The 13,379-nt window shown below is 59.8% G+C and overlaps 1 protein-coding gene across 5 annotated transcripts; it reads left to right on the top strand.

Moving 5' to 3' along the window:
- Nucleotides 1–6: 6 nt before the first annotated feature.
- Nucleotides 7–11,984, top strand: RASD2 (RASD family member 2). Of its 5 annotated transcripts, none has more exons than XM_082740344.1 (4): nucleotides 7–143; nucleotides 430–1,090; nucleotides 5,905–6,294; nucleotides 9,628–11,984. In XM_082740344.1, exons 3-4 carry the CDS (start codon nucleotides 6,024–6,026, stop codon nucleotides 10,155–10,157), a joined length of 801 nt encoding a protein of 266 aa, XP_082596470.1. In that variant the 5' UTR covers nucleotides 7–143; nucleotides 430–1,090; nucleotides 5,905–6,023; the 3' UTR covers nucleotides 10,158–11,984. The 5 variants fall into 5 exon arrangements, with proteins under 5 accessions (XP_082596470.1, XP_082596469.1, XP_082596471.1 ...); XM_082740343.1 differs by having other exon boundaries at nucleotides 5,901–6,294; XM_082740345.1 differs by lacking the exon at nucleotides 430–1,090 and having other exon boundaries at nucleotides 5,901–6,294.
- Nucleotides 11,985–13,379: the final 1,395 nt, after the last annotated feature.

Below are 13,379 nucleotides of genomic sequence, written 5' to 3'. Positions count from 1 at the left end.
GGGCGACAGCGCTCCGGCAGGCCCGGGCGGGCGCTGGGCGGCGGGACCCGCTGCTCGCGAGCCGCGAAGGGGGCGGACGGGCGCTGAGCGAAGGGCCCAGGGACCGAAGCTCGCAGGCGCGGCGGAGAGCGCCCAGGCCTGAGGTGGGCTTCTGCTGCTGGGCTCGCCAACTGGCGCCTCGGCTGCGATTGCTTTCCCGAGGGACCGTTGACCTCGCCCTGCGGGAAAGAGGGGCGTTCGCCTCCAGGAGAGGGAGGGAGGGAGGAGCTTGGGCCCGCAGAAAGTTCGCCCCCACAGCGGGCCAGAGGAGGTGAAGTGGGAGGAGGAGCGGGTTTAAGACTAACTCGGAGCTACGTGCGAAACCTTGGGGCGGCGTTCAAGGCCCCCTCCCACACGCGCGCGGAGCTGAGCTCCCTGCTCCTCCTCCAGCTGCTGGCGTAGCCTCGCAGGGAGAGAGGAGCCGTCCTTCTGGCGCCGGGAGAGCTGCAGAGCTGCAGGCAGAAGAGGAGGCCGCGGCGAGCAGGGCAGCACCCCCACCCCGAGCGACCCCCTTTGGCGCGGGCGGAGAAGGTGGCATAGGCGGCCAGCGTAGGTTTGCCATCTCGGGACGCGCACACACGCACGCACCCTCCAGGCTCCTCCAAAGGACCCTCCAGGAGTCTCTAAGGACCCTCTTAAAGCCCGGAGTCTCCCCTACCGCATACCCAACCCCGGAGACCAGGGCGGGGACCCCGGGATCGGACGTCCCCGCGCCTCAGGGCACCTGGCTCAGCAGGAGTCCCCCGGGTCGGGGCAGGGCAGGGCCGGTGGCGGCGAGCCCGAGCCCGCCCGGCGCCCAGGCCCCTCCGAGCCCTCAGAACCCACCCATGGGGCACCGGCTCCCCATGTCCCCTCGCCCGGCCGCGCCCAGCCCGGCGCCCGGAGCCGCGCAGAGGAGGAGCCCGGCGCAGTGACCCAGGAGTCGCTGCAGACTCTGGAAGCCTCGGCGGCAGCGGCGGCTGCCACCGGAGAAGCCAGCGGTTCCCCGCACCTCCAGGCGCTTCCAGGCAGCCCTCCAAGCTGTACCAGAGGCCCAGCGCACCATTCTCAGGTAGGAGAGAGACACCCCATCAGAAATGGGGAGCTGGCTGATGTGGGGGAAGCCAGGAAGAAGGGTTTGAGTCTTGTGGGAGGAAGGCTAGAGGAAGCATTATGTGACTAGGGAAAGTTAAGCTGATCGAGCATCTATTATGTGATGGGATCAAAGGCAACTTTATGTTGTCTCAAGAAAATGATCCTAGTTGAGCACCTACTATGTATCAGGCTGAGTGCTAGGCCCTTTCCTTATCCCAAATGGGAAGGATGTATCGAGCTTCTACTATGTGCTAGATGTGCTCCTAGGAGCTTTCCATTTCAGGGACCTAGAACAATAACCATTTAAATATGAGGACACAGGCTCAGAGAGGAGGAAAGATTAAGGAGCGCCTTCCTGTCCAGTGTTCCTCGAGCTTTTTGGAGGGTTGGTGGAGGGAGTGAGTTTCCTGGGTGATTCTTTCCCTCGGAAATATTTCCTGTCTTCAGCTGGCCTGTAGGGCCTCCAAGTCCCTCTGGTGGGCTCCTTCTGACCTCTCTTCCCTTTCCCTCCTGCCCTGGGAGGATGACGAATTCACAGTAGGTAGGACGCCAGGCTGGGATGGGGCAGTGAGTTCGGGAGCCCGTGATTCAGGCTTACCGTGGTGTCACAGTAACAAAACAGATACCCCCCCCCCCCCCCAAGACCTCTGCCTGCACTCCAGTCCCACCACCCCTGGCTGTTCCAGGCGGACCCTTGAATGCCAAGAGGAGATGCACCAAAGGAACCCACTTGCCATGTGCCAGGAGCTGTATTCTGGCTGAATAATCCGGGCCACCCTACGGGTTTGTTTCCACAGTCGCCATTTAGTCGATGACCAGCCCCACCAGGCCAACCCATTTGCCCAAGGGTGCTGAGCTGGTGAGAAGCAGGGTTGGTCTCTGAGAGTTCGGTAGCTGCCCGCTTTTTACCATCCTGAACTGCCAAGGGTAGCCAGGCTGGCTTGGCCAAGCCCCCCAGGACGCCTCTCGGTGTGAGGAGGGAAGTCAGTGAATAACACGTATGTCTGGAGGGGCTGGGATGTGTGCTAATGGAGGAGGCTTGAGGTGTGTAGGAGGGAGTTGGGGGGTGCTGGTGCAATGCAGCCAGCTCTGGGGACTCATAGGGAGAAGGACATGTCAAGACTCTTGTCCTGATGTCCTGGTCCCTCTGATGCCCTCCGTCTCCCAGGCAGACCCTAGGTGAGGGGCTTGAGGGCGAAGAAGGGGGTGAACCCATAGATGCATTTGCGGGGAGCTGGCCGGGCAGGGTTTGGGGTGAGTCCTAGGCAGGGTGTCTGTCCCCAGCCACCTGTGGGAAGAGAGAGGGAACAAGAATCTAGTAGGGCCTCAGGGGTCATTCCTCTGCCTGAGGCCAGCTGAAGCTTCAGAGTCAGGCGCTGTTTGGAAAAAGACGGGTTTTGGCCAGGGGGTGGGTTTTTACGGAGGTAAGAGCCCAGGCTTTCAAGCCCAGAAGCCTAATTCTCATCCTGGCCTGGCCAGTGATCCGAATGAGCTGGGGCAAGTGACTCAGCCACACGGATCCCCAGGGTCCCCACCAGTCCAGTGGGTGGACGGTGGTCTGCTCTTCACAGGACAGTCGGGAGGTCCCTGGAACAAGGTACGGGAAGCATCCGGTGTGACAGAAACCTGTCTGGCTAGGTTGCCTTCTCCCCTCTGCCCCACTCCATCTCCGCTCGCTCGGGGACTTTCTGCCTCCCAGAGCCCCCGGGAGTGGCCTGGGGTAGGGTCAGGGTAGGGTCAGCTGAGAGTCACAGAGCTCCTCTTGGGGTTCTTATGCTGTGAGGGGTCCCCATTAGCCACTGTCTGAGCCTCCAGGCTTAGGCTCTACATTTTCAAAGGGCTCCTCTCTGCTCCTCACTGTGTGGGGTCGGCCCGGCTGAGGATGGAGAGCGGGAGAGCCCGCAGCAGGGGAAAGAAGCTGTGCCCACAGCGGCCCACAGGGCAGCCTCTGGGGGAGGAGAGGGAAGGAGGATATGGGGACAGGAGGTGGGGCTCGCAGAAGCCGTCAGCTGGCGTCCAGGTGTCTGGGTGCCACACACAGCCCCACGTGCCTGGGGCCATGTGAAGACTCACAGTCACAGTCCTCTCCCAGAGAGGAAAGCCACTCCCCCCTCCCGCTGCCCCCTCCCCCGCCCCGCCTTTGCCTCCTTCTGACGCCCTGGCTCCTGTCTGACTCTCCTCTCTGACTCCCTCAGGCTCCTTCAGCCACTGATAGAAGCACGTCTTTACCAGGAACTCTGGGTTAGAAGCCCGGCAGGCCGATGATGGGGACTACCATGGTCCCTGGGTCCCTGGGTCCCTGGGGGCGGCTGGCCTCCTCCCCTCTCAGTCTAGACAGAGGTGATCACAGCAGCATCAAGCTCCCTGCAGGGGGACCGGGGAGGGGTCCGTCGTGGCATGGGGCCTCTTTCCCTCCCATCTCCGCTGCAGGCCCAGGCTGCCTTGCTGAGAAGCCTTCAGCTCCCCACCCCCAACTGTGCACCCACAGGCGTGTCCAGGGCACAGAGACCCTCAGCACAGCACCTGGGCCAGCCAGGCGGGGCGGGGGAGGAGGGACAAGGCCTCAGAAGGAAGCTGCAGGAGAGCACCAAAGGAGAGCTCCTGGGTCATTCACTGAGCCCTTGCTGGGTACAAGGCACTGAGATCCGATGGGATAAATGGAGAGATGGCTGCAGGCGTGAAGGGGGAGGGGTGGGCGTCTTTATCTTGGAGTCACTGTCCTGGCTCCCTTATTAACTACACAGGCCAGTCATGGGGACTTTTAAGTATCAGGGTCCTTATTTGTAATAGGCAGATAATATCTCCCCTGTAGGGAGAAGGTGAGGACGCTCTGGTGCATGGGGCAGACAGCCTGGGGTCAGATCTCTCCTTTGCTGGTTACTGGCTGTGTGACCATGAGCAATCACTAAACTTCTCTGTGCCTCAGTATCCCCTCCTATAAACTGCGGGAACACCACCTACCTTCTGGGGTTACTCGGGGTGGGGAGGGAGTGAGTACATGTTAATCAGGGCGCTCAGGACACTCTGGCATACGTTGACTGCAAGGTCAATGTCAGCTCCCACCAGAATCCGCTTAGAATCCCTGATTTTGTTCCTGTACTTAGCACAGGGCCAGGCACATGGCGGGGGCTGGGTGAATGGTGGTTGTCAGGGCTCCAGGCTTGCTTCGGGTCAGCGGTGTGCCGAGCGGGCTTACGTGCGCCTCTCTTTGCAGGTCCTCCTGGTAGCTGGGAATTGGCCATGGTGGGAATGTGTGTGCCATGGAGGTTGATAAATGCTAACAATAAAAGCTTTTGAAAAAGGTATTTCTGAGAGCCGGTTTATTGCACTGTGGCTTTCAGTTGGACAGGGCGCCAGTCAGAGCAGACGCCTGAATGCCCCGAACAGGGCGTATGCCAGAAGACACACACAAGAGGTCCCTCCACCTCCAGTCTCTTGGCCTGACAGCAGAGGACATTATGATGTCGGAGAGGGCCTTGGGCTAAATGGATGAAGCATTCCAGGCCCCTGAGCTGCAGAACCCAGGCGGGCCGACCAGTGGGAGCTGGCCTGTACACTTCCCAGTGCACCCTGGAAAGAGGTGCCTTCTCTGGGCAGATGAACTCCACAAAGACATTCCCTGCTTTCCCACTCAGCTGGGTGCCTTGTGCAGTGCCCAGCCTGCACAACTGTGTGTGGCAGCAGGCTGAGGGCAGAGGAGACTGATACCCAGCAGGCCTGTATCCCCTTCTAGTTCCTCTTCTCTAGAGGGAGGAGGGATTCCTGCTGGGGTGGGCTGGGGAGCCAGAGAAGCCTCCAGAGAGGAGGTGGTATGTGAGCCAGGGCTCGAAGCATAAAGAGAAGAGGGTGTTCTGGCAGAGGGACCAGCACGAGCTAAGAAGTGGAGGCAGATCTCAGCAGAGCTCCAACAGAGTGATGGGCTAAGGGATTCTGAGTGGATTCTGGTGGGTGCTGACGGAGTGAAGGGGAGTGGCGGGGCTGCGGCTGGCCTTTGGGGCGGGCCTTTTGGGGCCCTGGGGCTCTATTTATCTCCATTTGGGCTTTGGAGCTGGGACCCATTTCAGTCTCTTCCATGAGGCCGAGGAGCCCCCATAGAAAGTTTTGGGTGTGCCTCCAAACCATAAACCCTTGGAGCTCTGAGGGACTCGAGTTGTCCCTGGGTCAGTTCTCTGACCCACAACCAGATCTCTGGATCTCCTCGAGGTGAGCAAATTCCCAGGGCCTGGGGCTGAAACCGCCGGGCCCCGAGCTGCGGAGGGCGTGATCTGGACCTTGCCTCCCCCCCCCCCCCCCCCCCCCCCCGTTTCTGGGAAGGCCCCAGAGGCCATAGCACCCCCCACCCCTACCCCAGGCCTAAGAAACGGCTCTCTAGTGCCTTCCCCAGGTCGTGGCCTGGAGTCACAGCTGCTGGGAGGCCAGAACAGGGAAAGGACCCAACAAAGAGCCAGGGAGAGATCAGGTTCTAGCAGGAGTTAACGTTTTGTGACCTGAGCCTGTGCGACAGTCCTGGGAGCAGAGTCCCTTTTATAGACACGACAAGTGACTCTCGGGGAACGCCAGCGACTGGCTGGCTGAGAGCAGCAGGGAGCTGGCTTAAAGCGAAAATTCAGGCCCCAGCCGTCCTGGGCCGGAATAAACAGGGGTGAACGGACGCCAGGGCGGTGAGCCCCTGTGTGGTGGGTGGATGGGCAGGAAGGAGACCGAGAGGGCGTGAATGAAGGCGCAGGGGGCCTGAATGAATGCCAGGCCCCCTAGAGACGCCCCAGTCTAACGTTTCTGTCTTACAGACAGAAAGCGGACACCTAGACAGGAGCCCCGCGGAGGAGACCAAGGCGGCCAGCAAGAGGCTGCAGGGCCGGGTGCAGGGCCTCCTGGCGTCGGCTCCCCGCTCCGTGCCGCCGGCCCGAGCCATGATGAAGACCTTGTCCAGCGGGAACTGCACGCTCAGCGTGCCCGCCAAGAACTCGTACCGCATGGTGGTGCTGGGCGCCTCGCGGGTGGGCAAGAGCTCCATCGTCTCCCGCTTCCTCAACGGCCGCTTCGAGGACCAGTACACGCCTACCATCGAGGACTTCCACCGAAAGGTCTACAACATCCGAGGTGACATGTACCAGCTGGACATCCTGGACACGTCCGGCAACCACCCCTTCCCTGCCATGCGCAGGCTCTCCATCCTCACAGGTGGGGGCCCGGGGCTGCGGTGGGGGCACGTATCTGCTCACCGCCAGCCCCACCCCTGGGCGTGGGGAGGGGCCGAGAGGGTGGGTGCCGCTTGCCGGAGCAGGTGACCAAGCTGGGGCCCAAATCCCACACCGGCTGGCTGGCATTGAGTGCTGCAGGGCTGCCTTCCAGATCAGGCGCTGACACAGGCGGGTGTGGGGGCGGGGAAGAGGGGTCGTCCTCTCTGGGGAGCAGAGAGGGGCTCCTGCCTTCCTCCTGCTGGAGGTGGCCCTGCAGAGCCCTGGGGCCCAGGGTCAGTCTGCTGGCCTCAGTTCTCTTGACATCCCAGGCCTTTGCTGCCCCTCAGAGCAGTAAGGGCAGGCCCTGGGGAGCAGTCAGTCAAAGGGCAGGTGGGAGCCCTGCCCAGGCCAGTAACTTAGTAATAATCACAGTTAACAGTGGTGGCAATAGCTAATGCTTCTCAAGCTGCGTGCCTGAGCCCATTCTTAGAGCTTGTGTGGGTTTCTTTTGTCCTCACAACCAACCTGGGAGATGGGGCTTTGCTTCCATTTTACAAGTGGGGAAACTGAGGCCCAGAGAGGTTAAGTTAGTCCAGGTGGTAACACAGGCGGTCCCTGGCTCTGGCTCTCCTTCTCCACCATGAAATTGTCCTGTAGTCTCTTGGCCCGCTGGGAATATCGGGGAGGAAAGAGAGATTGCCCGGGATTTAGGGGGCGGATGGAGATGGGGGCCTGGGCCATCCTCTGCCTAACCCAGGCAATTTCCCCGTGGTGGCTGTAGGAGGGCGGGCCAGAAACCGGTCTGCCCGGGGCAGCTGCTTCCTGGTTTCGTACCTCTGGGCAAGTGACTTTATCTGTCAGCAGCTTGGTCCTCTCTCTGTGAGGGCATGGTGTCAGTGCCCACCCCAAAGTCACGGTGAGAAGTAAGTGAGTTCATACAGCAGAAGTGCTTGGTGAACAGAGAGTAAGTGCTCAGCAAACACGGGTCTTAGACCAACCCAGCATTTATAGAGTGCCTGCTCCGGGCTAGGCAGAGTCCTTGCCTGAGCCGTGCTTCTTCCACTGCTGGGGGGTGATGAAGGGAAGGAGTGAGCAAGTGGCCCCTAGTCATCACTAAAATAACCCCCCAAATGGAGATGCTCTCGGACCAAGAAACGCACGCCGTGTGCACTCCTGCCCCCGCACCCGAGCCAAGCCCCCTCCTTCAGCACCCTGGGCAGATGGCTTCTTCCTGCCGGCTATCCTTGCGGACTGTCCTACCCACCCCATAGTTTGGAGAGGCTGTGTCTGGATGGAAGGAGCCCTGGGTTGACCTGGAGCCACTTGGTGGCTCCGAGGTGTGATCAAACTTCTGAGGGTCAGTCTCCCCAGCGGCACGGCGGACATCGGCTTGCTTCCCCCGCAGTGTGGCTGCGGGGACACTTCAAGCACCTGCTGGGGGTGTAGGGATGTCTGCTTTCCTTGCCTTGGGGAGGGGACTAGGCGCCCACTAATATAAATAAGGCGAACATCAGAGGGAGGAGAGAGACAGATGTTGAGGAGGACCACGAGCGTATTTCCAAAACTCATTTTTTAATTACACCAGTGATTTGCAAACGCATCCTCCTGTAAACACAGAGGAGGCTAAAGAAGCCCCCTTGTCCTGTGTCCCCAACGCCAGACTCCTGTCCCCTCCCCAGCGGTGGCCACTCCATCAGTCTGGCGGGGACACTTCTGGATCCCCCACGAACACACTGACCTTTATGTTTGTATCATCGTTGTGACCGGGAGGGTTTTTGTCCGTCTCTTTTGAATGTGCACTTAGGATTCGGAGCACATCTGTCTGCTGCTTTTTTTTTTTTTTTTTCACCCACCAGCCCGTGCCTCGTTTTCCAACCTGGTGCTGGTGCGCAGGAAATTCTGAAAGCCATTAATTCTGCTGCTGGCTCTCTTTCCAGCTGCCAGCCAGGCAGTCTCTGAAGCTTGGCATCGCGGTCTCGCATCTGAATATGTCAAGGCCACCGAGTCCTCAGGGGCCCAGGATTGGCCTAACGGGACGGGCTTGGCAGGCCAGGCTGGGGCCGCCTTGCAGGTGCCTCTCTCAGGGGCCCCCACCCCCGTTCTTCCCAACCCATTTCGCCCATTCACCCAGCTTTACAGACACCCATCAGGCACTGGGCGCTGGGAGTCAAGGTCATGGGTGATCACGTCTCCCTCTGCCCTGGAGCGCACGGTGAAGGGCGCACCGTTGGCCGGATCATGGTTCTGAACGTTGCACGAGTCTCTGAGCCTCAGTTTCCTTGTTTGGGGAATGGATTTTGGACACCTCCCCACAGGTTCTTACGCATTGAGGCCAGTTTGAGCGTGAGCCTGTAATCCCAGTGGTAACCTCCAGAGACTGGGATGTGGGCACCGCCCAGGCTCTCTCTCCCTGCCCCCCGTTCCCCCTGAGCGGCCCGTTTCAGACCCAAAGACCTGTCTTGAGGGATGCAGTTAGTTGAAGCAGGGACCGTGTGGGTCTTGGAAGCTGGCACTCACTTACTCATCTGTGATTTATTCAAGAAGCAGAGAGCACTTGTGGGTCAGGGACTGGCTAGGTAAGGACAGCAGCGGGTCCACGTCTCGACCTAGCCACGTTCATGCTGTGTGAGCTTGGGCAGGTTGCTCACCCTTTCTGAGCTTCTCTTTGCTCACCTATACCAGGAAGGTGCAGAAATCTCCCTCGCAGGGGCTTTGGGAGGAAAGTACGCATGGAGCCCACGGCCCACGCTAGTTCTTGCAGGGACTTGTTCCCATTGGTGTCTCGAAACGTAAGACCTCTGAGCTTGGGCCATTCTCCATTCATTGTCCAGAGAAACCCGCATAAAAAGATGTATTTCATCCACGTGGGACGGATGGAGAAGACTAAGGTTTAGAGAGGCTGCCTGCCCTGCCCCGGGCCGCGTGGCCAGCAAGTGGCAGGGGCCAGATGTGAACCTAGGCATGTTGAGTGCCTCCGATGTGTCAGGCATGATTCCAGGCCCCGGGAGATGTGCACAGAACAAGTCGGGCAAGACCCCTGCTGTCGTGAAAATTGTACTGTTGTTATTATTATTATCCTAACACAGTCTGCACAAATTCACAAGCAGCTCACTCCCTCTCCAGCCCCGCTGGGCAGGGTTGGTGGAATGAACTGTGTCTGAACCAGGCTGAGCCGCTCGTTTGCTGTGTGACCTTGAACAAGGGCTTGACCCCTCTGGGCCTCGGCTTCCTGCTCTGGAAAATGGGGAGAACAGCGACTCCTCCTCGGACTGGCGGGGAGGGTTGAGTCTGTCTGCAAGGGGCTGCCTCCCCACCTGGGTCCCTCTCCCCGCAGGTGACGTCTTCATCTTGGTGTTCAGCCTGGACAACCGGGAGTCCTTCGACGAGGTCAAGCGCCTCCAGAAGCAGATCCTGGAGGTCAAATCCTGCCTGAAGAACAAGACCAAGGAGGCGGCGGAACTGCCCATGGTCATCTGTGGCAATAAGAACGACCACGGTGAGCTGTGTCGGCAGGTGCCCACCACCGAGGCCGAGCTGCTGGTGTCCGGGGACGAGAACTGCGCCTACTTCGAGGTGTCGGCCAAGAAGAACACCAACGTGGACGAGATGTTCTACGTGCTCTTCAGCATGGCCAAGCTGCCCCACGAGATGAGCCCGGCCTTGCACCGCAAGATCTCCGTGCAGTACGGCGACGCCTTCCACCCCCGGCCCTTCTGCATGCGCCGCGTCAAGGACATGGACGCCTACGGCATGGTCTCGCCCTTTGCCCGCCGCCCTAGCGTCAACAGTGACCTCAAGTACATCAAGGCCAAGGTCCTTCGGGAGGGCCAGGCCCGCGAGCGGGACAAATGCACCATCCAGTGACCGGGAGGGATGCTGGGGTGGGGCTAGGGCAGTGCCTTCCAGGAGGTGGCCCCATGTGCCGGCTGTCCATGTCCCCCCACAACGAGACCCCCAACGGCAGCCATGTTCGAAGGCCTCTGGCACCAGAATGGGCGACCCCAGTCTCTGACCTCTGTACGTTTTTCCTGCCTTTTCACCACTTCCCTCTGATTCTGCTTTTCTGAGGGCCCCTGTGCTTCCAGCACCCAAATCAGGGCCGCCCTAACCTTAGGGCTGTAAGAAAGGCTGATGCCAGCGGGGCCAGACTCCCTACCCGGAGGGAGACTCCTGGAACGGTCGTAGCGGGGTGGAACCGAGCCCCCCAGAGCAAGGTGGGAAAGGACTCAGGCCCTCTGGTCTCGGCTTAGCTGCTCCCACCCCCACCCTGGGGGTGGCCCTCAGGTGTCCCTGACGGTGAACCAGTGGCCGCTGACTGTATGAAGGAAGAGGAGCGTGGCCATGTCCGTGGACCACGCCCATCCCTGGACTGCCTGGCCTCCACTGGCCTCCGCCGTGTCTGTCTGTCTCTCTCTCGCAGTTTCCTCCCCTCTGTCTGCTGGTTGTGCTTTGCAGTTCTAGCTGTCCTCCCGTTGTGCGTAGCTGTAGGAACAGAAATCCTTGTACTGTAAAAGCTGCCCCCGCCTCGCTGGCCGGACCCCACTGCCTCTCCTGGGGACCCCTCCCTCCCCCGATCCTGATCCCGGACAGGGTTCCGGGGTCCTGCCTCCGGCTAGACACTGCCCTCCGTCATGAGCTTCACAGTTTACACTTGCCCTGGGGGGGCGGGCAGGCTGGGGCTGCTTCTCCTCCTGCCCCCTCCTCCCTTCCCCCGACCCCCGTCCCCTTTCCCTTCCCCGTGTCACAGAGGAGGTGGTACGCTTCAGCCCATCCCCGAGGCACCCGGTTCAGGGCAGGGATCTGCCTCGAACCATACTGTCTCCTACTGTGTTCGCTTCTTAAGCATTTATTGAGCACCTGCTGGGTGCTGGGTCCACTGTGTGCTAGGAAACAAAGAGGGTGAGCAGTGCACTTTATGCCTCCCAGGCCAGGCCCTTTCCCAACCCTGGCCTCTTTCCCTCACCCGCATGGCCTGTGCCCACCCCTGCCGCCCTGTGCCCTGTGTGCTGTTGGGGGGGGGGGTGTGCAGGAGCAGCTGGGAACCAGAGCCGAGCCCGGAGAGGTAGGTGGGAAAGCTCCTCGGGGGTCCTTAGCCTATGCCTAGCGCCGGATGGCTGCGGACCAGGTATGGCGGGATTTGAGCATGTCTTGTCCTCAGCTCTTAACAAATATATTTTGTATCTTAATCTCCTTTAAAATACTGAGATTTAGGCCTACCAGGAACCTTAGTGATCATCTAGTGACTCTTTCTGAGGCCCAGAGAGGGTGACTGTCTCTCTGGTCCCAGCGCACATGGCAAGTCTGCGACTGGCAGAAGTGGGGCTAAGTCTGGGTATCGGGCACACACCCCCCCATGCTTCTTTAGCCCCGGGCGGGGGGAGGGGCCCTTCAGAAACCAGAGCGCCTTTTCCCTGACCCTTTCTCTAGATTGCCCTTTGAGGGTTCCTGTAAATTCTGTGTACATACACGTGAACACCGAGTTCTACACGGGCCCCAACCCCAGCTTACTGCACCCTATCCCTCTCCCCTGGCACCCCCGCTTCCATGCCCTCACCCAGCCCCAGCCTGCGCCCTCTAGGCAGACCGGGTACCATCGCCAGGACAGGTGTGTGGCCTGGTCCCACCCCATGATGTCCCCCTGCTGCCCCAGATCTCTGTGTACGCTACCAATTAAAGTGGGTTTGTTTCTAAGCTGTGTTCCTGACCGTGTGAATTTTCTCTGCTTTCCAGAGGTTTGCTTTTTCCTCCAACCAAAGCTGGCCTTGGCCTCCCCGGATCACACCTGCCCTTGGGGCAGCACTGGGTCAGTCTTCAAGTTTGAATACATGGGGGAGGGGCACCCCAAAACAGGAGGTTGTGCCCCTCTCTTGGCCCTTGCCCTTCTAGGCCTTCTGGGAGGTGTGTGCTGAGTTGGCAGTGTCCCTCTGGAGGGGCAGGGAGGTCAGACGAGAAACTCCCCCCCACCCCACAGATCATTAGCCCTTTGGGGCCACCATAGGTCTGAGTTCTGTGGGGCCCCTGGAGACCATTGATTTGGCCCCTGGGAATGATTGACATCGTCTGGAAACATTTTTGCATCACCAAGCCTTGGGTGGGGGGTCCTGCTAGTATCGAGCAGAGAGAGCGCCCCTGTGCTCAGGTCATGCCCCACAATAAAGAGTTATCTGTCAGTAGTGGGCACCTTCAGTTGGACAGTTGGTTCTCAAGGTCAGGACAGAGCCCAGGTCTGTATGGTTGACTTGATGTACAACTTTCTGGACAATGTTTAGTAAACCCTGGACAAGCAGAGTGAGCCGTCGTATGGAGTGAAGCAGAGTGTGTGAGGGGCTGAGGGTGGAGGTCGAGGGACAGGATCTTGAGCCTGTGCTCCCTGAACCTGCCCCCAGGGTGGAGGGAAGAGGAGGACACCGGCCCTGCACCTGCTGCGCCGCTTTATCCTTGGAGTCTCCAGCCCCGCCCCCCTTCAGCTCCACGAGAAACCCACTCCTCGTCTTCACCCCGCTGTCCCCTCCCTGTCCCAGATGGCACAAAGCTGGTGCCGTGGCAGATGGGGGAATTCGAAACCAGAGGCCATCTCAGCTTTGTGTGGGCGAGAAAAGATTTTTGCATTGATGGTCTGTGTTTTGTTTTGTTTTGTTAAGATTTTATTTATTTATTTGACAGGCAGAGATCGCAGGTAGGCAGAGAGGCAGGCAGAGAGAGAAAGGGAAGCAGGCTCCCTGCTGAGCAGAGACCCCCCCCCCCCATGTGGGGCTCGATCCCAGGACCCTGGGATCACGACCTGAGCTGAAGGCAGAGGCTTTAACCCACTGAGCCACCCAGGCATCCCAATGGTCTGTGTTTTTGATCAAGAGATGCCAACAAGCATGTAGGTGACCAGGCTCCCAATTCAGAGGGCGAGATCTCTGTCGGGATATTCACAAAGCGAGGTGAGCCTGGCTAGGGTAGAATCGAAACCAGGCGGGCCTGGGTCATGGGGGAGCAGGAGGAAGACTCCCCGTTCTGTCCACCTTCCTAGCTCCCCTTCCATGCTTTGCCCACACTAGGCAGAGAGGACAATTGTAGAAGGCAAATCACGTTGACGCT

This window comes from Mustela nivalis, assembly GCF_964662115.1.
Source record: "Mustela nivalis genome assembly, chromosome: 7".
In the NCBI taxonomy this organism is placed as follows: domain Eukaryota; kingdom Metazoa; phylum Chordata; class Mammalia; order Carnivora; family Mustelidae; genus Mustela; species Mustela nivalis.
This window is presented reverse-complemented; position numbering and strand designations above follow the sequence as displayed.